Source organism: Oreochromis niloticus, unplaced genomic scaffold (genome assembly GCF_001858045.2).
Source record: "Oreochromis niloticus isolate F11D_XX unplaced genomic scaffold, O_niloticus_UMD_NMBU tig00007310_pilon, whole genome shotgun sequence".
NCBI classification, from domain to species: Eukaryota; Metazoa; Chordata; class Actinopteri; order Cichliformes; family Cichlidae; genus Oreochromis; species Oreochromis niloticus.
Window position 1 is genome coordinate 88299 of NW_020328478.1, and position 22722 is coordinate 111020.

The 22722-nt window shown below is 39.0% G+C and overlaps 2 protein-coding genes across 3 annotated transcripts; both read right to left on the reverse strand.

Annotated features, from left to right (window-relative positions):
* Positions 1–172: 172 nt before the first annotated feature.
* Positions 173–1614, reverse strand: LOC112845411 (trichohyalin-like). Its single transcript, XM_025904823.1, has one exon. It carries the CDS (start codon positions 1597–1599, stop codon positions 232–234), a length of 1368 nt encoding a protein of 455 aa, XP_025760608.1. The 5' UTR covers positions 1600–1614; the 3' UTR covers positions 173–231.
* Positions 1615–3902: 2288 nt separating this feature from the next.
* LOC109200307 (uncharacterized) lies at positions 3903–12081 on the reverse strand. 2 transcript variants are annotated; one of them, XR_003218217.1, is made up of 7 exons: positions 11981–12081; positions 6813–8772; positions 6555–6721; positions 6257–6477; positions 5829–5977; positions 5660–5757; positions 3903–5561 (listed from the first exon to the last, which is right to left on the reverse strand). XR_003218217.1 is itself a non-coding variant. In XM_019355821.2 (7 exons), exons 2-7 carry the CDS (start codon positions 8752–8754, stop codon positions 5312–5314), a joined length of 2808 nt encoding a protein of 935 aa, XP_019211366.1. In that variant the 5' UTR covers positions 8755–8772; positions 11981–12081; the 3' UTR covers positions 3903–5311. The 2 variants fall into 2 exon arrangements, 1 of the variants encoding a protein (XP_019211366.1); XM_019355821.2 differs by having other exon boundaries at positions 5829–5958.
* Positions 12082–22722: the final 10641 nt, after the last annotated feature.

The window sequence follows — 22722 nt, forward strand, 5'->3', positions numbered from 1 at the left end:
CAAGCACTAGGCGACGGTGGATAGGAAAAACTCCCTTTAAAGGAAGAAACCTATGACAGAACCAGGCTCTAGAGGGGGCAGTCAACTGTCGGGACTGGTTGGGGGTGAGGGTGAAAAGAGAGAGAGGGGGGAGGGAGATGGGACAGGTGTTAGGAGTTCATGGGAGCTAGGGGAGGGAGAGGTGTCAAGGTGTCAGGATAGAGGGAGAGGGCAGGAGAGGGGAGGTCAAAATTACGATGGAACAGAGGTGGAGGAAGACGAGGTGACATCAGCAGTGGAAAAACCAGACAAAGCATGAGTGTCCTTCCTCCAGAAGAAGCGGAAGCGTTTCTTCTTCTTTTCCAGGAGCTTTTCCACGAGAACCTTTTTCTCTAGGATCAGGTTTCTCAGCTGATCGATTGTTTCTGTATTCTCCTTCTCAAGTCTCCTGCATGTTTTCTCCACTTCTTCTAATTCGGCTTGTTTGTCTTCGAGCCTTTCTTTCAACTCATTAGAAGTTGCCTCCTGCATTACCTTTGCCTCCTGCATCTCTGTATAACTCTCTTGTAATTTGTTGTGAGTGTCTTCTAACTGTTGACTTTTCCTCTCCATTTCTTCAAGTTTGCACTGCAGGTCTTCATTTGTTTTCTGGAGTTGCTGCTTTAGCACCTGCACCTCAGTGTTTTTGCACTTCAAGGTGTTTGAAAGTTCCTCGAGTTCTGTGTTTTTTGTCAGCATGTCATTGAGCTGACTCTGCATCGCTGAGCACTGTTTTCGCAGTTTCTCCTTCTCTCCTTCCATTTCAGTTGCTTTGTAGTTCATTTTCTTGTAAAGTTCTTGCAGCTTTTGGTTTTCCCTCTCAAAGCCCTGGAGTAAACGTTTGTCTTCTTTCTGCTTTATGTCCTGTTGTTCTTTCTCTTGAAGCAGCTCTTGATATTTCTGCTTGTGCACTGCAGTTTTATCAAGTTTTGCTTCCAGGACTCGGCATTTTTCCTCCATGCTTTGGAGTTGGCACCGCATGTCTCTCTGGTTTCTTTCCAGTTGTTCTTTTTCTTGAAGAGTCTGGTTATTTCTGTGCAGTGCTTTATCAAGCTTTGTTTTCAGCTCTCTGTAGTTTTCCTCCGAGTCTTCAAGCTTGCTTTCTTTCTGTTTGATCGGTTGTTGCTTTTTCTCTTGAAGCAATGCTTTGTATTTGATCCCCAAGCTTTGGAGTTCTATGTCCTGCCGTTTCTTCTCTTGGAGGATTTCTGTATTTTTTTGCAGAGCTTCATCAAGCTTTAATTGCAGCTCCCGATCCTTTTTGTCCTTGTCTTTCTCATTTTTCTTCTGCTGGAGGATTTCTTTGAGTTTTTCTATTGCTTTATCAAGCTTTGCTTTGAGCTCAAAGTTCCTTCCACGCATGTCGAGGAGTTCCATTTCTTTCTCCTTCTGAATATCTTCCTTTTCAAGAAGCTGGCTGAACAATTTATTGACTTCAGCGCTCTTTCTCTCATTTTCTTCTCTGAAGAAGATAATCTCCTCTTCCAAGCACATTTTCTGAACTTGAATATTGTCTTCTTGAGCCAGAAGAGGAGAGCTGGGCTTTACTTTTTCTTTTCTTGTGTGTTTTTTCAGAGACATGTTGGAATGTGTAAACAATCACTCTGAAAAGATCCAATTGTTTTGAAAGGCTTCTCTGTCAAACGTTTCAATGCTGCGAACATAAATGCTGCGAACAACGAACTAAAAGTTGTTGCTTCTCACTCCTATTTATGGGTTTTTAGGATCAAAGGCTCAAAGGATCAAAGTGGTGGTAAGATTCTAAATGGGCGTGATGTCACGATTCTGGAAGCCAAAGAGGTTGTCACATGACATTTCTGGGATTTTTTACCCCGCCCCCCGCAAAAAAACAACAGCAAACTAACAAAAACATGTTTATTCACCTGAACCACCACATATTGAGCAAATATACACATTTGCAAATCATTATTTTACTCTTTCAGCGGGGCCTTCTCCTCTTCAACACCCACAGTATCCTCCTTTGTTTTCTGATTCAAATAAATCAAACAGCATGTGATTAAATAAGAACTGTGTTGCACAAAAACACCAGTTTTTTAAAAAATATATTAAAAAACTTGACATATCAGGCTGTACCTTTCTCCTTCTTAGAGTCCAGCGAAACATGTTTGCACTGGTTGCTGTTTGAGCAAATAATCCCTCCGACTTGTAAAGTTTTTACAAAACACTTCTTCTCTCTGCAAATATCTGAAAGTGTGTGAACTTACAGTCCTCAGAATGTGACACCTATAGAACGTATTTGAGTTATCAGGTTACAAACATAAACATGATTACCATAGTTATAATAATAAACTTTATGATGTGTTGCTAACATTTTGGTTGTTGTGATGATTCAAATTTGTTCAGTAAACTTCATCAAAATGAACATGTGTTGACATAAGCATATATTTGGATCTCATATCTTCTTATTAAATGTAGCTAATGTCCAATAAACTGAACTCTGGGACTTACTTAACACTAATATTTCATATATTACTTCAACTCACTAATTTAATTAAAGGGCTTTGTATTAAATTATAACGTAATAAAAAACACAATGCACATGTGCAAGTAACAGTAGCCAGCTGCTGCCACAAGAGGGTGACGAATTAAAGGTTCACAGAGAGATCTCTTTACTTTGGGACATTTAAACAATGTGTTTTATTACATTTGATTAAACAAGCACTGCTTTTCCTCCAGGCTTCTAAAGCTCTTTCAAAGTTTCTCTTTTCAGTCTTTTTCAGTCCAGTCCTTGTACCAAACATTTATCTCATGAAACTGGATGAATGGAGGACAAAAGAAGATGTTTTAGACCTAAACCCCCACTATCTACACCAGCTGAATAGCATCTAAAAGTCACATCTTTAACAGACAGACAAACTCCAGCAAAGTCTCCACACAGGACCTGAGAGATGCATCTGAACCTTCAGTTCACTCCAAGATCACACATGTGCAGGAGAACTGAGTGCTGCTGTCAGATTTAAAAGTGCTTTAAACATGATGATACTGTCTTTGTTAAACAGCAGAATAGGTTTATAAAGTATCATTAACTAAAAGTGGTGAAATAAATATCTCTAAATCTACTAAATGTAGAATTTAAAATTTTGGACAGTTTAGTATTACAGCTGCTGATTAAACAATAGAGACAGATGTGCAGTAAAACTTTTATTTAGTGTTTCAAGTCAAAAACAAACAGAGCAGAGATACAGAGAAAGTCTTTTGATGAAAAAATGAAGATACTGAACGTTGAGTTTCCCCTAATCATGTGTGTGCAGCTGAGTGAATGAGGCTGTGTCGAGTGTTCAGACTGAGTAGAAATGCACTGTGCTTGTCCATTTACATCCTTTAGATCCAATCTTGACTCTTTTGCCCACTAAAATAATAAACCAGTACTTCTTTCTGTATGTAATATAATCTAAAGCATCCACAGTAACATTTTCCACCATACAACTGCGCTCTAAGGTCAGCACGGTGGTGCAGTGGTTGGTACTGTTGCCTCACAGCAAGAAAGTCGTGCATGTGAATCTGCTGGCTGCTGTTTGCATGTTGTGTTCTCTGAGGGTGCTCCGGCTCCCTCTCACAGTCCAACAACTTGCTTTTTTAGGTTAATTGGTGATTCTTTTGGGAATTACAATCATCTATTGGGAATGTGATCATGAGTGGTGAACTGTAAAGTGTGTACCCTGAGTTTTACCTTGTGAAAACTGGGATAGTCTTCAAGTCATCTCCAGCAACCCTTAAGTGCTTAAGAGGAAGGAAGAAGGAAAGGAAGGAAGGATAAGAAAGGAAGGAAGGATAACTACAGTTTATGATCTCAGCTGTGATTATTAAAGGTTTGTCCTTTCTAGACATTCCCAGTAATAGAAAGAGCAGAGGGGTGTAGTACTTCATCACGGCCAGAGGGAGGCACTGTGGAACCATCAAACAAAAGACCCCAGTGCTGATAAGGCAACATGCTGTCCATTACCACCAGGTATGAGGACACAAGGTAGGTGGCAAACTCATCTGATCCATCCTCAGTCGCCACAAATGAGAGTAAATGTGTTACTTTCCTTCAAGTCCTGTCATATTATTTTGTATCCACAAAACTATTAGAACAGAAATATTTAACTTAAAAAGATAAATCCAAATAGATTAAATCATATTTCACTTTTTTATCACTTTCATGAATGCCAGCCATATTTTCTGGAGAATTGAAGTAGTACTTATATAATGTGCCTGTTGCCTGAGATCCCATGATTGTAAGGTGACTGAGAAATATTTCTAATTTAAGAAAACTATGAAGGAGTTGATATTCAACAGTTCCTAAAGTCAAGAAGAAATAATTTCAATGGTGGTAACTGAATTGCCCCTCGGGGATAAATAAAGTCTTCTGAATCTGAATAAAAACTCTGTCAACTGATGTGAAAGAAACAGAAAAAAATGGGGAGGGGGGAAATCAGCATTATAATACAATATTAAAGAAAGTAATAATCCCCTTAAAATGTGACCAATACACTAAATCTGTATGAAATCTTACATGATAGATGTTAGAATTAATTATGAAACAAATACTGGAGAAGGTCTAATGGGCATAGATACAAATCTTCTTTTACAATGACGGCATAAAGGCCACGATCAGAAATGGAAGTCTTTAAAACTATAATTGTGAAAAAAAAAACAGATATTTTTTTTAACTTTTGTATTTGTTGAAGACGTCAACAAAATGTCTCTATTTCTGTTCCTCATACCCCCCCATATAATGTAGAATTAAACCTGAAGATTAACTGAATAAAAATATAATGTTGTACTACTGTAGAAAAAAAATTGAGTACAAATAAATGTAGCAATAAGCAACTACAACCACAAAAAAACAGAAAAACAAAAGCAGCGTAATTGTGTATAAATACAGTACACACCCTCGCAAAAATAAGAAAAATAAAATAATAGAGTAAAGAGACTCAAACAATTGTAATTCTAATCTATTTCTCTCAGACTTTTAAAAATCAATAGTTACTTTTTCAAAACATCAGGCACTTATTTCACACAAGTATAAATCATACATTGTGTCTAAAATTCATTTAGCTGGTTCAGTCTGAGGGTCTTGGTAGTGGCTCCATTAAGGAGCAGACCTAGCTTGAAGATACTGCAATGTTACTGCTGGTAAAATGGAGTGTTGTGTAAGGAAGGACAACTATGTGCTAACATGTGGATCACCACAGCAGATCAGTGTCTTCTGTGGTGATCCTTTGGGAAATAACAGAGCAGCAGGAGGTACACCTACATGACATCTCTGCTACTACTAGCAGTTATTATTTTATTTTTTATGGCTGCTGACAACTTTCACTTCACTGGGTTGAGACTCTTGAACAGGGACACCCAGGGACTCCTCCGCACTTTTAGATGGCATCATCAAAACTGTGCTAATATCCTCGCTGTCTTCTCTTTGAAACATTTCCCTCAACGGTGTCTCTGAATTCCAGCCTTGGTTCTTTGCAAATGTGTAAACACACCCAAAGAGATCAGGAAAGAATGCCAGAACATCAATTTGGGCTGCTTCCTTGGCACTGTGAACAAGGAGGTTTGATTACTGTATGGTAAATAAGACAAGCAAGGTTCTAGATCGATAGATAGATAGAGCCACTTTTCATTTAGTTTAACTTACTAATGCTCATGGAGATTGCGTATAAAGCGCAGTAATGCCAGCATGTTTTCAGGGTACGGCTTTCTGCCATCCATCGCCTGAACCAGCTCTTGTGGAAACTGCATCAAACACATTAGTCATGAAGTGGATTTTAGGAACATAGACATTTGATCTGTGATCTTGCAGTCACCTTATTTTTCCACTGTTTAAAGGATTCGTCCACAGCACATTTTTCTAGAGAAACAATCAGCTCCTGGTCAGCCTTAAGGTGGTTTGCAACCTCGCCCCTGTTACCGATCTTTCTCAGGTATTCAGTTTTCCTGGAAATTTCAAATTATGCTTTATAAATGAAAAAAGTACAAACGAAACATAAACAAAAGAAGAATTAATGAACATTTATAAATATAATAACAAAAGTGTAGGAAAAGGATTTAGCATTAGCAGAAAATGTTAGCATGCATGCTTAACTAGGTTCGTCCTGGATGATCAAGTGTGGCTCAGGTTTTTCCAACATTAACATCTCTATCGCTGTTTTACAGTGAAACCAGGAATCATACATCTTGTTCCAGTAATCAGGAAAAATTATTTATCAGTCATCGATCAGCATGACTTCCTTACTTTTCAGACGTCCAGAAGAAGGGATGGTTTAAGCATTCTTCTACTTTGGGTCTGTCCTTTGGCTCTTTGTTGATCATCCACTCGATGAGATCCTTTGCCACCACATCTTGAACATGATCCAAACTGTAGTTCCCTTTGTGAATGTTGAACTCACATTCAAAGGATTTGCCAAATGGATGGTTCCCTCCAGAGAGGATATAATAGATCAGCATGCCTGCCACCTTAATAATAACACATATTATCAGTTTAGGTACGTTTAGTCATTTTTCAGTTAATCAAGTTTGTGTTCAGACTTTACCTGGATGTCAGTGCTTGACTTGTATGATATGACAGATTCTTCTTCTGCTAAAGTCTCTCGGGCCATCCAGCATTTGGTTCCTGCACTGCGTGTACGTAAAGTTGTTTGGCCTTTGAGTAAGCGTCTGCTTATGCCAAAATCAGCTAATCTTGCCCTCCCAGTAACATCTGCAGGAGGAATCATGTGAAACAGAATCATATCTGGTAAATATGAATTAAAATGTGTTTTCTTCCCCCCTGAATTTCAAACATGTCTTACCAATCAAAACATTCTGGGGTTTGAGATCTCGGTGAAGAATTTTAGGATTTTGACAGTGAAGCACCTTTAGACTTTCAAGAACTTGTTTGACAAGTTTCTTTAACATCTGTGGGTCATGTTCTTTCTTGATATGTTCTTCCAAGGTGTATTCACAAAGTTGCAGACAAAGATATCCAAAGTTCTCGTCCTCTGCAGCATCAACATATCGTACGATATAAGGATGATCGAGTTCTGGATGTCGTAGAATTACTTCTTCGTTCTTCAGCTCTTCATAGTTGCTTTTAGACATTCTCTTGATGGCAACTTCTGTGCCGTCCTCTCTCAGCCCCAAGAAGACTTCAGTGCCATCGCTTCCCTTCGCTATTCTGAATTCTGCATCATTCACATAAATAATGCTTCTGATTCTGGATATTTTACTTTCGTCTGTGCCAGCAAGCATCTCCAGTTTCTCCTTCCACCTCTTGCTGACTGGAAGCCATTTTAGTTTTTCTGTTTTTTCATTGGTGTTGTGGTCACAAGGCTTTACATCTGAAGTTGATTCTACAACAGGAACTTTAGTTATTGGATCAGTTGCTGCTGTCGAAACATCATCGTTTGGGTTTTCTTGCTTTTCTGTCTTTTTCTTCTTCCTTTTCTTTTTCTTCTTGGCCACAGATGATGCTGTGTTTCCCTCACATTCAGAGTTTGGTTTGCTCAGATAAGTTTTCAGACTTCTCAGCACTTCTTTCAGCTTTTCATTCATTTTCATGTCAGCTGATGTCAGTATGTCCTCGGGTAAGGAGGTTATGCCCACTGATGTAAAAATATTAGCTGCCTGTTCAACTGACAGCAGGTTTCCAAGTATACCGTATGTGTACACCCTGATGTTAGTGGAGTGTTGCTCATTTACAAAAGGGGCAACTGTTTTGCATAAGTTCTCTAAAAAGTTGACGTGCCAGTCCTTTGTGCCTTTTGTTTTCTGTGTTATCACATACAGTGTTTGTAGCACTGATTCACAGATGTCAGGTCTCTCTTTTAAGGAAAGCAGTTTCAGTAGTTGTGGAATTATAGCTACTGCATGCTCATTTGATATTTCATCCATTGTGCAGAAAACTGCATTCAAACTTTCAACTGCCCTCCCTGCATGTGTCTTAGGAATATTTGAAAAGCGACTGGCTGCACCTGCAATGTAAATATTCACATTTCCAGTTTCCTTTAGCCATTTAATGCAAGCCTGGCAGTATTTATCTTTCCCTATCCCAGTTACAGTAAAGAGGATTTCAATCATGGTCAAATGAGACCTAGGATCCTCTGACAACATGTGACTGTCAAAATTTCTGAACACATCTTCAGGTGTTTTTTCAAAAACAGCAATTTCCATATCCAAAAAATGTCTGATTTGGGAACACACTCTATCTCCATCTGATGCAAGGCGATTAATCATCTGAGATATTTTTTTACTGTTAATAAGCCACTGAGGATCATTCCTGGGTGGCAGTGCCACCACTGCACCAGCAGAGATGAGCCTTTTCATGATATCCTCCCTGTCTTCAATGGCTGCAACTTGCAGTGGTGTGAATATCTGTTGCACTGGAGGAGGACTCCATCCATCTGGATTAGCTTTTGCCTCAAGCAATAGATCCGCAAAATAAAGAGGTGCTTTGGACATTGAGACATAATGCAAAGGTGTCCAGAGATGTTGAGAAGGCATATTTGGGTCTGCACCCTGACGCAAAAGGTAAGAACATATTTCTTTATTGTGATTTGCAACAGCAGCAATCAGTGGGGTTATATAATCACCCCACTCTCTACAGGGGTAAACTCTGTTAACATTATTGTCCTTCTGCAATTTCTTGACCTTCTTCAGGTCATTGTTAGTTATGGACTGGATTATAGGATGTGTTTCTGTTGGCTGAGAGACCTTTGGGCCTGTTGTCAGTTTGACCTGAGTAATAATATTCATTTCTTTGCTCCAGATTACCTGTGAAAGAGATAAAGCACTAACATTAGCCAAATGTATTTTCACACATTGCAGATATGTTGTATGTGTCAACCCTGATGTTAGTGGAGTGCTGCTTGTTTACTTAAAGTCAGCACTCCAAAGTTATGATAGGCTGTTATTCCTAAAGATTTTATTGCAATTTTAAGTTTTACTAGCACCACTGACAAACAGTGAGCTGTGAGGTCAGTTTTTCTCATCATTAATATGCAAATTGTCATGACCATTGGTCAACAACCACTGATCAGTGACCACTGATTAAAGACTATTGATAAATGGTCCTTCCCTTTTCACATAAACGTCCTCCTCGCTCAGACCAGTGTTCCTCTTTGTCCAGGATGTGTACTTCCTTATCCTTGAAAGAGACTGCAGGTCCTAGCCCAGGGGTGGGCAATCTCAGTCCACGAGGGCCGGTGTCCCTGCAGGTTTTAGATGTGTCCTCGAACCAACACAGCTGATTTAAATCGCTAAATTAGCTCCTCAACATGTCCTGAAGTTCTCCAGAGGCCTGGTAACGAACTAATGACTAAAACTAATGAACCATGTGATTCAGGTGTGTTGACCCAAGGTGAGATCTAAAACCTGCAGGGACACCGGCCCTCGTGGACTGAGATTGCCCACCCCTGTCCTAGCCTGACAAGTTAGCTCTTCTGTGTTGTCCCATCTGCGTAGCCAGAGGTTGTTTGGCTTCCCCAGGTCATTGGAGGTCTGGATTCACGAGTCAGTGGTGTGTTTTTTGAGGAACAGCTGTTACCTTGCACCGTATCGGGGTGGAGTTGGAAGTTCTCTCCCTGCCTCTGTCACGGCGAGTGAGATGAGCCGTGTGGAAGTAATAAAGGAGGATCCAAACGCAGGCACTTGTGAAGGTGTGAAGGTGGTTTATTAAACACAAAATAAAAATGGACAAATGGCAAACGGAGGAAGGAACAAACTATACTGGGAACAAACTAACTACTGAACACGAACCTGAACCTGAACATGAATGAGAGTCTTGTGTAACTTTAACATTCAGAGAGTCTCCCAGTCTTGTTCTCTAAAACCTAAAGAATATGAATTTGATCAACTGGTCCCTTAACGCAATTGACGCCCTTTTCTAAACAAGAAGCCTGGGTTCAGGAGAGCCCGATTCTCCTGGAGGAACGTTTCCTTTCTGATACACCATGGATGGGTGACAGCATTGGCACGCTGTGTGCCTGGTGGGACTGTCAATTGAGGACATAGAAGATTTATACCTAATCGGAACCACAATAACAGGGTTCTTGCTGATCAGAGCTGTCTTAGCTTATCAAAGATTAAAGAAGGCACCCACGCCTGTTGCTTGTCGTGTGTTTTCATGGTGTTATGGTGTGAAAGATTCATGTGCTTTATGTGCTGAGGAGTTTTTCTTTTCTTTTCTCATACTGATCCCGTAGCAGGAGCTCAGTCTGAGTAGAGTTCTCTTTTTTTATTCCTTGACTCGCCTATTGTGTTGTACATTTCACTGTTTTTCTTTAAGCTACTTGTTCTGACCTGTCTCCCCAATGTGATGTTTGTGCAATGTATGTATGGTTGGAAGGGGTCCAATTTCGCAGGACCATGCAGCGTGCTGGCCTCTGTTGGAGGAGGCCGAAGCGGACAGCACGGCGCCCTCGGGCGTGGCATGACCCCAGCGCACCTCGACCTCCGTCTCCAGCTTGGCAGGTCCCGCTGGAGCGCCAGCCTCCGGCTCACCCCGAGCCGCGCTGTCCACCCTTACAGTAATCACACGGTTGCTGTGACAGTACATTCAACGGCTGCAGCTCTCCTGCTGCCAGCCATACACATCAACACCAAAAACAACAACAGCACAAGCAGCGTACAGGTTTTAAGCAGGCGAGGCATGATTGTAGATGCCGTGATGGTGAGTCCATCTCACCTGCAGCGGCATCACAGACCACGACCCGCCACAATAATAAAGCATTTTTTAAATTTAATTCTAAATAAATTATTTATCTTAATTATGTCCTGGGTTTTAACTATTTAATAATAAAAAAGGAAACATCACAAACAACACTTAAGGTCATGAAAATTAATAGCGATTTAGCAATTCAATGAGGCATCCACCTTATTTATTGAAAAGTATCGGTATCGGCATTGGTATCGGCGATACTGGCCCGTATTTACTTGGTATCGGATCGATACCAAAATATGCAGTATTGCACAACACTAGTTCGGAGCCACGGACCTGTTTTATATACGTGTGGAATAGTTTTCTATACAAGATCGCTGCTAAAAGTGCAGCCTTACCCAATGTCCACCCTACTGTTACTCATTTTATATTAAGATTTAAAAATCTAGTTGGTATTGGTATGGCGAGTAGCCTTCAGTAATAGTAATAAATCACACAGCAATAGTACATTCATGTAGTTGTAAAAAGCATGATAATATATTAAGTAATCCAAAGTATTCAGAATACGTTACTCTCATTGAGTAACGTAAAGGAATATGATACAAAATACATTTTGGGGAATGTATTCTGTAATCTATTGTGGAATACATTTTAAAAGTATCCTTCCCAACACTGTATATAACTGTATTCAGTTATTTATTTGCTATTGTTATGGTTAATCTACCAAAAAGATTTGTATTATTTAATTTATGCAGACCAGTTTATTATGCTTTTACATGGAATGTGTACGTTGGATATTATCCTAGTGTCAACTAAGCCAGTGTTCAAGCAAGTCCATGTTCAAGGTAACTAAACTCTTTCTACCAGTGAGACACATTTATCAAAAAAACTACTTTGAGCCAAATATATAGACTGTGAGTCATTACACACCCTATATGTACCTGTAGCACTCATAACTCCAGTTGTCGTGCTCAGTCATGATATATTAGCTAATCATTAATTGCGGAAATATGCAGAAGTTAAACAATGAAAGTAGGAAATTCTCCTTACTGTTGCCATTCTAGTTAGACAAATCAAACAACTGTAAATGGATTAGCCTATAGTTCATGCACTGGCTGTTTTCTGTAGTAAAGGAGGCTAAAAATGAATGGTGAAGCTCTTTTCTTGAGTAAATCTGATCAGTTGAATTTATGGCTAACAAAAAGATACTCTGGCCAAATGTCGACAAAGCACCTGCCTGGTTGAATTTCAAAAGCAGGCAGAATATTTATTTCACAATAAAGTTTAAGTATAACTGGAGGATTGTAAAGAAATTTTACTTACAGTGTTGAAGGTGTGTGTCTGTTGTTCCGATTATAGGCCCACCCCTGTCAAGGTCTCAGGTTGTCGCACTGTTTATCAGTTTGCCACTCTGTCTCTTCCGGGTCCTCCCATTTATTGCCATAAATTTCAGATCCAAAGGTTAAGATGAGAGAAATTTATTGCTGGGAAGTGAGTTGAGTCCTTTTCAGGTTTGTATACATCCCCTGTAAGTTTGTTTTCTCAATTTATATTAAAAGCTTTTTTTAATGAAAAAAAAATCCTAGAATAATTTAAAGTAATATTATCACATTAAAAATTTGTAAGTGTAGAATTTGCTTTGTTTAATGATATCATTATTGTAGAAAAAACACAAAAAGTATCATTTGTATTATGGTGGGTAATGGGTAAAAATGAAGGTTTCAGAAAGAGTAAACAAAAAAATAAAAATGCTGAGCTTTCCTGGGTTGACCAGCTCAGTGAAACACCATTACAGGAAGACATGGCATAATAACCTCACACACATTATATCATCATACAGCTGACTAATGCTGGTTACTTTATCTGTTTAGTCCTTTTAGATTGCATGCTGGGTTGTTACACTGCCTACATCATATTTGCTTAGAGATTTTAGTCCATATTGACCCTATATTGATCTGTCATGTTCAAGAAATGAGTTTTAGATGTTCTGAGCTTTGTGACATGGCACTTTCTCCCGTTGGGAGCAGCCAGCAGAAGATGGGTACACTGAATTAGGAAATGGTCAACAACAACCAAGAAAATTGTCCCCATACTATTACAACATCACCAACAGCCTGAACTAGTAATACTTGCCATGAAAACCACACTGTCATGTTGCTTACACCAAATTCTGACACTGCCATCCAAATGTTGCAGCAGAAATCGAGGCTCATCAGACAAGGAAATGTTTTTTCCAATCTTGAGCCTCAGTTTCCTGTTCTTAGCTGACAGGAGTGGCACCCAATGTGGTTTTCTGGTGCTGTAGCCCACAAACTTCAAGATTTTATGTACTGACCATTCATAGATGCGCCTCTGCATAATTTGGTTATAACAAGCAGTTATTTGAGTTACTGTTGACTTCCTGTGAGCTCTGGCCATTTTTCTGACCTCTGACATCAGAATTAGAATTGTGCTTATTGGCCATTTATATGCGCAAACACATACAAGGAATTTGGTTCTGGTAGATTGTGACTATCAAGCACAGCAACGTAAATCACAACAATATGTAAACGACACAATACACACACACACACTCACAAGTACATACACATGTGTGTGTGTGTGTGTGTGTGTGTGTATATGTATGTATGTGTATGTGTATGTATATATATATATATACACATACACATACACATACACGTGCACATGCATATATGCACACATACAGTGGTATGCAAGTTTGGGCACCCCTGATAATTTCCATGATTTTTCTTCATAAATCATTGGTTGTTTGAATCAGCAATTTCATTCAAATATATCATATAGCAGACGAACACAATGATATTTGAGAAGTGAAATGAAGTTTATAGGATTTACAGAAAGTGTGCAATAGTGGTTCTACCAAACTGATTCAAGGTGAGTATATTTTTTTGAATTAAAATTTAAAGAAGTAAAGTTTATATTCTCATGTATTAATGCTACTTTAATAATACATTAATATAACACAAGGTTCAACCTTGTGTTAACCTTTTTCTACCAGCATAAAAATAGCTGGTAAAAATCCTCCAAGCCCCGCCCCCTGGAAAAGCCCCGCCTCGATAGGAAAGAGGTCCAAGCCCCCCCAGACACCCAGCACTTGCTGACAGCAAGTGCTTCAAAAACAGCACTTAGTTCTCCTGCAAACTGAATGTAAATTGATGATTTTGAAGGGAAGTCCTCTTTCTTTCTGTTATTTAAACCAGTTTACAGAAGGATGACAGGATCACATCATATATGCAGTACTGTGCAAAAGTCTTTAGCCAGGTGTAATTGATTTATTAAAACACAGAAATACAGCATATAATGAATGTTTGCAATTCTAAGGAGCTTCAAAGTCAATGATTAGCATGATCACCTTTACTGTTGACAGCCACCCTTGCAGTGAGATCATTTCTGATTCAGTGAAAAGTAGATGAATCAGCTGATGGTTCAGATGCATCTCTCAGGTCCTGTGTGGGGACTTTGCAAGACTTCTGTCTGTTTCTTAAAGACATGACTTTCAGATGCTATTCAGCTGGTGTAGATAGTGGGGTTTTAGGTCTGAAACAGCTTCTTTTGTACTCCATCCAGTTTCATGAGATAAATTTTTGGTACAAGGACTGAAAAGAAAAACTTTTACAGAGCTTCAGAAAGCCTGGAGGAAAAGCAGTGCTTGTTTAATCAAATGTAATAATACACATTGACCAAAATGTCCCAAAGTAAACCAATCTCTCTGCTTTCTTATCAAACAGCTTCTGTCATAAAGCTTTGCAGCCAACTTTTACTTCGCCGCCATCTTGTGGCAGCATCTGGCTACTGTTATTTGCACATGTGCATTGTGTTTTTCTGTTCAACTATATTTTAAAACAAACTCCTTGAATTGATTAGTGGATTGAAGTAGTATATGAAATATTAGTGTTAGGTACGTCCCCCATTTCAGTTTATTAAACTTTTATTTTGCTGACATGTCCTGGAGATTTACACTGACAGCAGGTCTGCATTCCATCATTATGTTGGAGAAGCTGATGGAGGTGTAAACTCCCTCCACTACGCTGTTTATTGGACATTAGCTGCATTTAAGCACAGTTTTCTCATTTGTCTGAATATTTGAGTTGAATCAGGTTTTACTGTGTAAGCTGTAGATTTGTTCCCTCTGTGGAGTCCACAGCTTCATGCAGTTTAGCTGACTTTCTTGTGGCGCTGAGGGCAGTTTGAGTGCATTACAGCAGACTGATCTCCTCTGTTATTGTTGTGTTTCCAGTGTGAGTGCATGGAAGGATCTCACAGATCAACATGTGGTCCACCCACCTCTGCTGCCCCAGCCTCACCTCCAGCTGAGACTCAGAAGAACAAAACAAAGAAGGCTTCGTGGTGGCGCATGAAGTCTGAGGATGTTCTGGAGAAGGACTCAGCAGGTCCGAAGCCTCCAGTCTCAGCTGTACCTGACAAAGAAGCCGTGGCAAGGTCAAAATGCAGACAGCTACACTGACCTGGTCCTTTCTTCCCTGAACACCCGCGTTCATCTGCTTAAATAGTCAATTCACCCTTGACTATTCCATTTGGTAGGAAAGGCAAACATTTCAATATTCCAACGTATACTGCTATCTTTCCTAGCAATAAAACTCTGCAGTGTATAGTCGATACATATTACAACAAATCAATTTCTCTATAAACACACTCTAAAATCAACTTTATTAAATTACAAAGATTCTCCCCCTTCTTGACCTGGTCTCTTCCTGTGACCTCAGATTAACCAGGAAGTTATAAATACAGGAAGTAAAACTACATTTCCTCTCTTTGTTCCTAGAACACAGTTAAGTAAGGTGAGTTCAAACTAAACCAATTAACAGTTGAAATAAATAACATGTTAACTTAACAAACTTGTCAGAATTGATTTAAACCAAGATGTTATGTTATAAAGTGCAAAACATAAACAAACCCGGGATAGTAGATGTTTGCCTGGTGCAGACTACATATGAGATGAGGCTAAATCAAAACAAGAACGTTAACTAAGGATATGGACAAGTGGTATTCTCACCCACTTTGTCACACTCTCCTCACACTGAGAGTCATTACTGAGGAGCTCTGCAGCCAGCTGCAGCTGTGGAGGTTTCACCCAGAGTGCCTGCACATCAGGTACAGCGCAGACACCGTCGCTCTTTGGTTTCTCCACCAATTTGCTGATCAATGTGAAACACAAACTAACTTTGTGTCTTCTTCACTTCTGCTGTTTGCAGTCAGTTTGTGGACATCAAATTGAGCCGCTTCAACAACGACAGCTGGCACAAAAGCTCTGTCCTGACTGCTTTTAAAGACACGGTCGCTGCGTCTCATCCAGAGTTTGACGACGATGATCAGAAAGTGAGCAGCTGTCTTTTTGCACTGCGCAGCACATTCATCTCTGCTATAGTTTGTACATTTGCACCTGAAACTGTTTTGTTTTGTGTGTGTCTGTGTGCAGGATGCCCACGAGTTCCTCGTCTGTGCTCTGGACGTGCTCCAGTGTGAGTTCTCTAAGCTGCAGGCAGAAGCAGCTGCCTTGGACAAACCTTCCATCTGTCCAGTTAGAGCTCACATTGGCTTCACGATGTTGAGAATACAGTTGTCTGTAATCCTGGAGTGGTGAGCTCGGACACTATGCTTGACATTTGCTCAGAGAGGACAAAACAACAATAAAGCACACCAGTCTGTGGTTGTGAATGCTTGCAATTAATTGTTAGGAGATGGACTAAGCCCAGATCAAGTATCATGTTTCACATACTTTATACTGTCACAAGGTTGTACAAACCTTTTTGCCAAGATTTAAAACAAATGTTATTATTTATACATCTACAATGTGCACATGACTGATGAGTGACGAAACGTTTCTCCCACTGAAAACGCTACGTCCAGATGAACAGAATCAACCTTTTGGGATTTACTATCCTGGATAACTGAGCATGCATCAAGACATATAATGTGCTTAAATTTTTAGATGTGGAAATTATATAGTGTATTTATTTTCATAATCACAATGATACTGACTGAAATACTGACCAGTATTCAGGTTTTTTAATTGTTGTTGTGTCCACACACTTCAGGAGCTGCCACTGGTGTCATTTTACTTGGGCCAGCACAGCTCAGTGTCCCTGACGTTCTGACCAAGAAGCCCTAATGTAGCTACACACACACAAAAACCAAACAACAACAAAAAACCTTATTGCTGATTTAGGTGATTATTTCTTGCACATAAACTTTCTCCACAGCGCTCCATTAAGTGTTAAATAAGTATCCGGATCATGCATCTTTCATGTATGGATATGTGCTGGTTTTCTTCAAGACTGGTAACCAAAGATATCCCGCTCAGGTGCACCTTATGGATGTGTAACATGGTAGACTAATGTGCCTGTGTTAATTCAGCTCCATATTATTGTGTGAAGTTGCACTGGGTTGGGAGTGGTTGTGTGTGTGTGTGTGTGTGTGTGTGTCACATTTTTGCTGAGCCAATGGCTGGAATGGGGTTGGACTAATTAGAGGCAGGTGTACTTGATTGCACTGATACACTGGTCTACTTATAGCCCACACTACAAACACTGCTGTGTCATTTTGTCTCTCTGTGCAGGCCAGGGCCTATTATATGCCACAGCCTAAAGGCAGCAGAGTTGCAGAGGCTGGAGTGACCACTGGCTATATGCTTGCAGGGTGGTGGGTCTCAGAGGACAACTGCTAACCCTGTTGAAGGCAACACGTGGAGTGCAACTGACAGTGTGGCATAGCTGGCTCTGGCCTTGGGACTGTGTGTTTTATTTGATTCATAAAGGGGACACTGGACTGTTTTATCTTTTATCTCTTGATTATTTGTCAATAAATTATCTTTTAGAATTTTATTGACTGTCATCTTTTTGCCCACGGCTGAGACGGTTGGTCAGACCAAGAATCTGTTTTTATTGGGTGTGTTACAACTTTTCTAAAGTTACATAATTAAAGTTGAAACAATTTCAATGTCAATTAACATACTCAATCGTTAAAGCAAAATATAATGTTTATCATTTTTAGTTTTTATTAAAATGAATGTATGTAGACAGACCCAGCACACACTGGAGAGATTATATCTCTCGGCTGGCCTGGGAACACTTTGGCGTTCCCAGAACTGGATATGTCTAACATATGGTCTTGGTGGCCTTTCTGGGGCTCTGGGTTAAAATTGGCCTCTTCCTTGATTATGCTTATCATGATTTTTGTTTGTTTGATCTTTTTCATGTGCTAATGATGCATTATCTTGAAAGGATACTTTCATTTCTGTTTATAGATTAGTTTCCACACAGAAACGGAAGAACTGAGGCAGCAAATGCAAAATAAAGTCTGTGCTTTCTGGAAGGCACTTCTATATGTGGAGCTGTATTTGAAATGGGTCTAGTTTGTTAACAGGAAATCCACCATTACATGGGCAGGAAATGCTATCAGACAAAGAAACAAGACACATAAGGGAAACAGAATTGCTGATAACATTACAGCTGCTACACATCATGCTAGTTTTCTCACAAGGAGAGAGGAACAGCCTCACTGACACAGTTATGTCTCTTACTGATATCTGCAATAAACAAAAATTTCAAATAAAACACTTTTTTCCAGAATATACTGCTGCTGCCTTTACAAACTGAAAACTGAGAAACACTACATCATAATCCCAGCAGGCTTTGGACAAACAAAGACTAACAAAGGCTTTGGACTTTGTTGTTTTGTTTTTGTTTGGGTTTTTTTGCCTGTATTTAATTCCTTTACAACTACAATCTGGGAATTTAATCATATTATTATTTTGTTGTATGTCAGGGTTGTGCCAGATAGGTGTACGTTTGCATGGAATTAATGAAGACTGTCATTTTTAGAAACTCCCACCATGCTGTCAAAGAGCTGATGCTGATGCTTTTAAAGCGTTCATTCAGTTTGATGTTTGAAGATGATAAATGGTAGATCTTAAATCTCTAGATTATTGCATAGTGCCTGTTCTAGACCTAGCCAGAGCTCATCTAAGAGGGTGTGTTTTAACCATCCAAAGAGGGAGAAAGGGTCTTTTGTCCCTCTTTGGGGGGGAAACTCCAAAGGGTCCTACAAAGGACCCTTTGTCCCTCTTTGGGGGGAAACTCCCACTGGGATTAAATCTGGGACTCTCCACCATTGACCCTTAGAACTGAAGAAGCTTCTTGGATGAGAGGTGAAACGTCTTCAAGCAACTCAAAGAAGTCCAGACGCTTTTCTTTCCATGACAGCACACTGTTGAAAAGAAATAGTCATTGATGTGACCGTCTGCTTGGTATCATATTTATTAAAGTAATTAGGAGGAACTGTGTGATTGCACAACAAGAATTTGTCACGCTACTCTTATCTGATTTTTTTTCTGTCTGTGAACAGATAAGTATGTTTAAAAACAAACAAAGATAACAAAATGAAAATGTACAAAACATAGTACTATTGTATTGTGCACATTAAATTGTGCATCTGATGTCAGTGATATACAGTTTTAATTTAGTTTTTTAGTTTTAGGTTTTAACAGCTTTAATGTCTTTATTCACATTAAAGTGTTTCCACACATAAATCAACAACTGTCAGATTTAATATGATTACTAAAGAGACAAAAATCTCAGTTTAGTGTTTTGTGTTTGCGTTAGACCTGATATAACAAAGACAATGAAAAAGTGTGACAAAAATTTTCTTGTCAAAGTTTATAAGTCAAGTGTACAGTTAGCTTTGATTTTGAGGCAGCACAGTATGAAAGAGAAGTTTTACAGATACAGAACATTTAATACCAGAGACAGACGCTGACTAACATGCTACAGTTCATCTTTATTCTTTTCTAGTTGTGTTAGTGTTGCCATCACACTGCGTAGTTTCTCTTCATTGTCATTGATTTCTGCAGCTGTTGTCTCAAAGTACTTATTCATGTATTCTATGCTGGCTCCCAAGAAAGTCTTTAGGTCATCCATTAAATCTAGCAATGGTGTAAGCAGTGATGTAGAAAGTTTCAATGACTTCATAACTTCAGTCAAAGCATCCATGAGATGTCCAAAATCATAAAAGATAGCTGGAACGTAGGCTCTGTCTAAATTATTTTCAGCCTGGAAGACAAAATTAACCATATTAATGTAACAAAATATACAAAAATATGTAACTATGTGCATAAAGACTTTAATAATGGGAAATTATGTTTGGTTTTAGTTGTTATAGCAATACATATTTTTCGGTTAGCACTCTATCAATATCCATGTCCACAACATGGTCACTGACAGACTCACCTTCCTTCTCGCTATTAACTTTTGTAATGTTTCAACTTTTTCCTTCAGGCCCTCCTGCAAAACCAGAAAGAACGTCAATAAACATGCGTGTGAAACATGTAACTGTGACAAAGTGAGCATTTTAAAAGTAAAGAGGAAAGCTTAACCATTAATCGGACTGCCATGATTTAATGGTAAAGATGCTTAATTAAAAGTTACATTCTTTATCAAAACAACAACAAAAAGAAAGTTAACAAACAGTTTACCAGTTCGTCCTTGTTTATCAGGGAACTTGAAAGATGGAGCAGACACAGCAGAGTCAAAATCATAACTAAGCCTTTGGTAGTTGTGACACCACTCATGGTCAACTGTGCTGCTGCCATCAAAGTTTCTGAAACACATTAAAAGTATCAATAAGGATTTGTAAAGAAATGTAGAAGTAGAGATGTTGCATGAAAATCTCCCTGCAATATTTTTTCATGGTACAATGTTGCTGTTCTTACCTGCCGGTGACAAAAGAACTGATGAATGCTGACATGAAGGACTGACACACACAAACTCACACACAGAGTGGCCCCTCCTCTATGACACGGCTCAGCTGTGGGTGGGTCAAAGTACTTCTTTCATTTCAATTCCAAAAAGTCCCGTTCTGCTGTGGGTTCATAGGTTCATACTAGCTGTCTGTCATCCTGGTAACAGGGTAAGGCTGGTCACTGTGAAACCTCAAACACCTAGTTAAAAATGTAATAAAGTAAAAATTTGTCAAATACAGACAGCTTTTATTTCATTATATACTGACACGTAAATGGTTTAAAGAAGCTCCATATTTTTAACATTTGTATCTGTGAGTGTATGTTCAGACATTCAGACTGAAGACATTTCTGCATGTCTTGATCACATTAAAAGATCTGCAAAGATCTGTCTTAAAAAGATTGTTGCACATACTTCATATCGTTTTAGGTAAAAACATCTTCAGCAAATACAGTTTGAATGCTCACTGATACTAATGAGCATTGAGAATCAGAGTAACGTGAAGATCAACAACTGCTTTTCACAGGGACAGTATCAGATATAAGGATAAGGATAACTCTTTTTTTTGTCATCACACAATTTGTACAATAGTACAGTGAAACTGGAAACTGTCCCACGTCAGCACTAAGCAACTAAACACAACACAACACAGGAGAGTATATATTGGATTTTTAAAAAGTGAGAAATGGTATGAGCACAAAAGGTATGACTTAATAAATTAAAGAGTGAATATTTATTGCACATTATCTCCCTCCCAAAAGAGTCCAGGGAGGTAGCCAATCAGGTCATCTGTTAGCATTGATTAGGGCTATTGCCCTGTTAAAAAATCTGTCCTTGAATCTGTTTGTCCACGACCTCAGCAGCCTGAATCTCCTGCCAGGCTACAGCAGCTTAAGCACCCGGTGTCCTGGGTGTGAGAAATCCTGTAGAACAGCGGTCCCCGACCCCCGGCCCGGTCCGTGAGTTGTTTGGTACCGGGCCACGAGAGTTGAGGCTCGTGAAATTTATGGTTTTCAGGGTTTTAATCGTTTTTTATCATTATTTTTAATCATTGACTCAGATTCCCTGGGTTTTTTCTGTGTGTTATAAATAAATCTTGGGGGTTTTTGGGAGGGGGGGTTGGTACTGTGAAAATATTGCTGGACATAAACCAGGCCGGTGGCACAACAAAGGTTGGGCTGCTGTAGGATGCTGCGTGCCCTATTGGGACAGCGAGACCTGTACAGGTCCTTCTGCAAATTTGTAAAATAATAAAATTATGCATCAGATTTAAGGTCATTTCAGGGACTACATTCAGAACTCATTTTCCTTCTTAACTGTGAAAATAAACAAATATTTAACTTCTTGGTGAAGCATGAAAGAAATAAAGTGATTCCTTACATTTTTGTCTGAAGCAGCTAATACTCATGTGACTTCACAAACACTAAATATGGGCAAATATGAATTTAAACTTCTAATATATAATTCTGGAGGTGACACATTCAAATAACTTGTATTTACAGACAGTTGTTTGAACGGATGCTCTCTGAATCTGCAGTTGTTTGGAAATTGGTCCAAGAGTTTCCCAACTTGTGTAAATCTATATCGTTACTACTTTTTGTGTTTGGTTTTCAGATGCTTAAAATTATTCTTGAATGGCACGTATACACGAATATACACCTAATATACACCTAAGTGTGCTCCTGTTGTCACAAAAACTCATCATAATGTAATGAGTTGTAGATATTTACTTTGTGCCATAAGTGTTCTGTAAGAACTTTTTTTTTTTTTAATTAAAATAAATCTTTAAAAAAAACTTGTGTAAATCTAAAATTCTCCTTCTTACATCCTTACTGGGTTTCTAGGACTCATAAGATTGTTGTAAGTATTGTCCAATCCAAATACTGTTGTCAAACAAACATTCTTTATGCCGGCAAGGAGAAACTACTACAAGAGCTCAATCATGATCATTAACAATAAATTATAAGACCTTGGCTTTGTCAAGTTAAACCCCATCACAGCATAATGGAATCTCAGCAGTGATTAGAATTTGGACAGGAACCCCCAGATGAAGGTGGAGGTTTGGATGGACTCTGTGATGATGACATAGTGTACTAAAAATTCTTTTCTTGAATTAAAACTGGGTTGTTTCACTTAAATCCATGACCTTCAGGATTTCTAATGAAAAGTCATTGTTATTGTTATTGTATCTTTATTTCAGACATATACAGCAAACCAATAGATACAAGTACATGTGCTTGCATTTACATGTACAAATACATATGTAAATACACACATGTATGTGCTCAG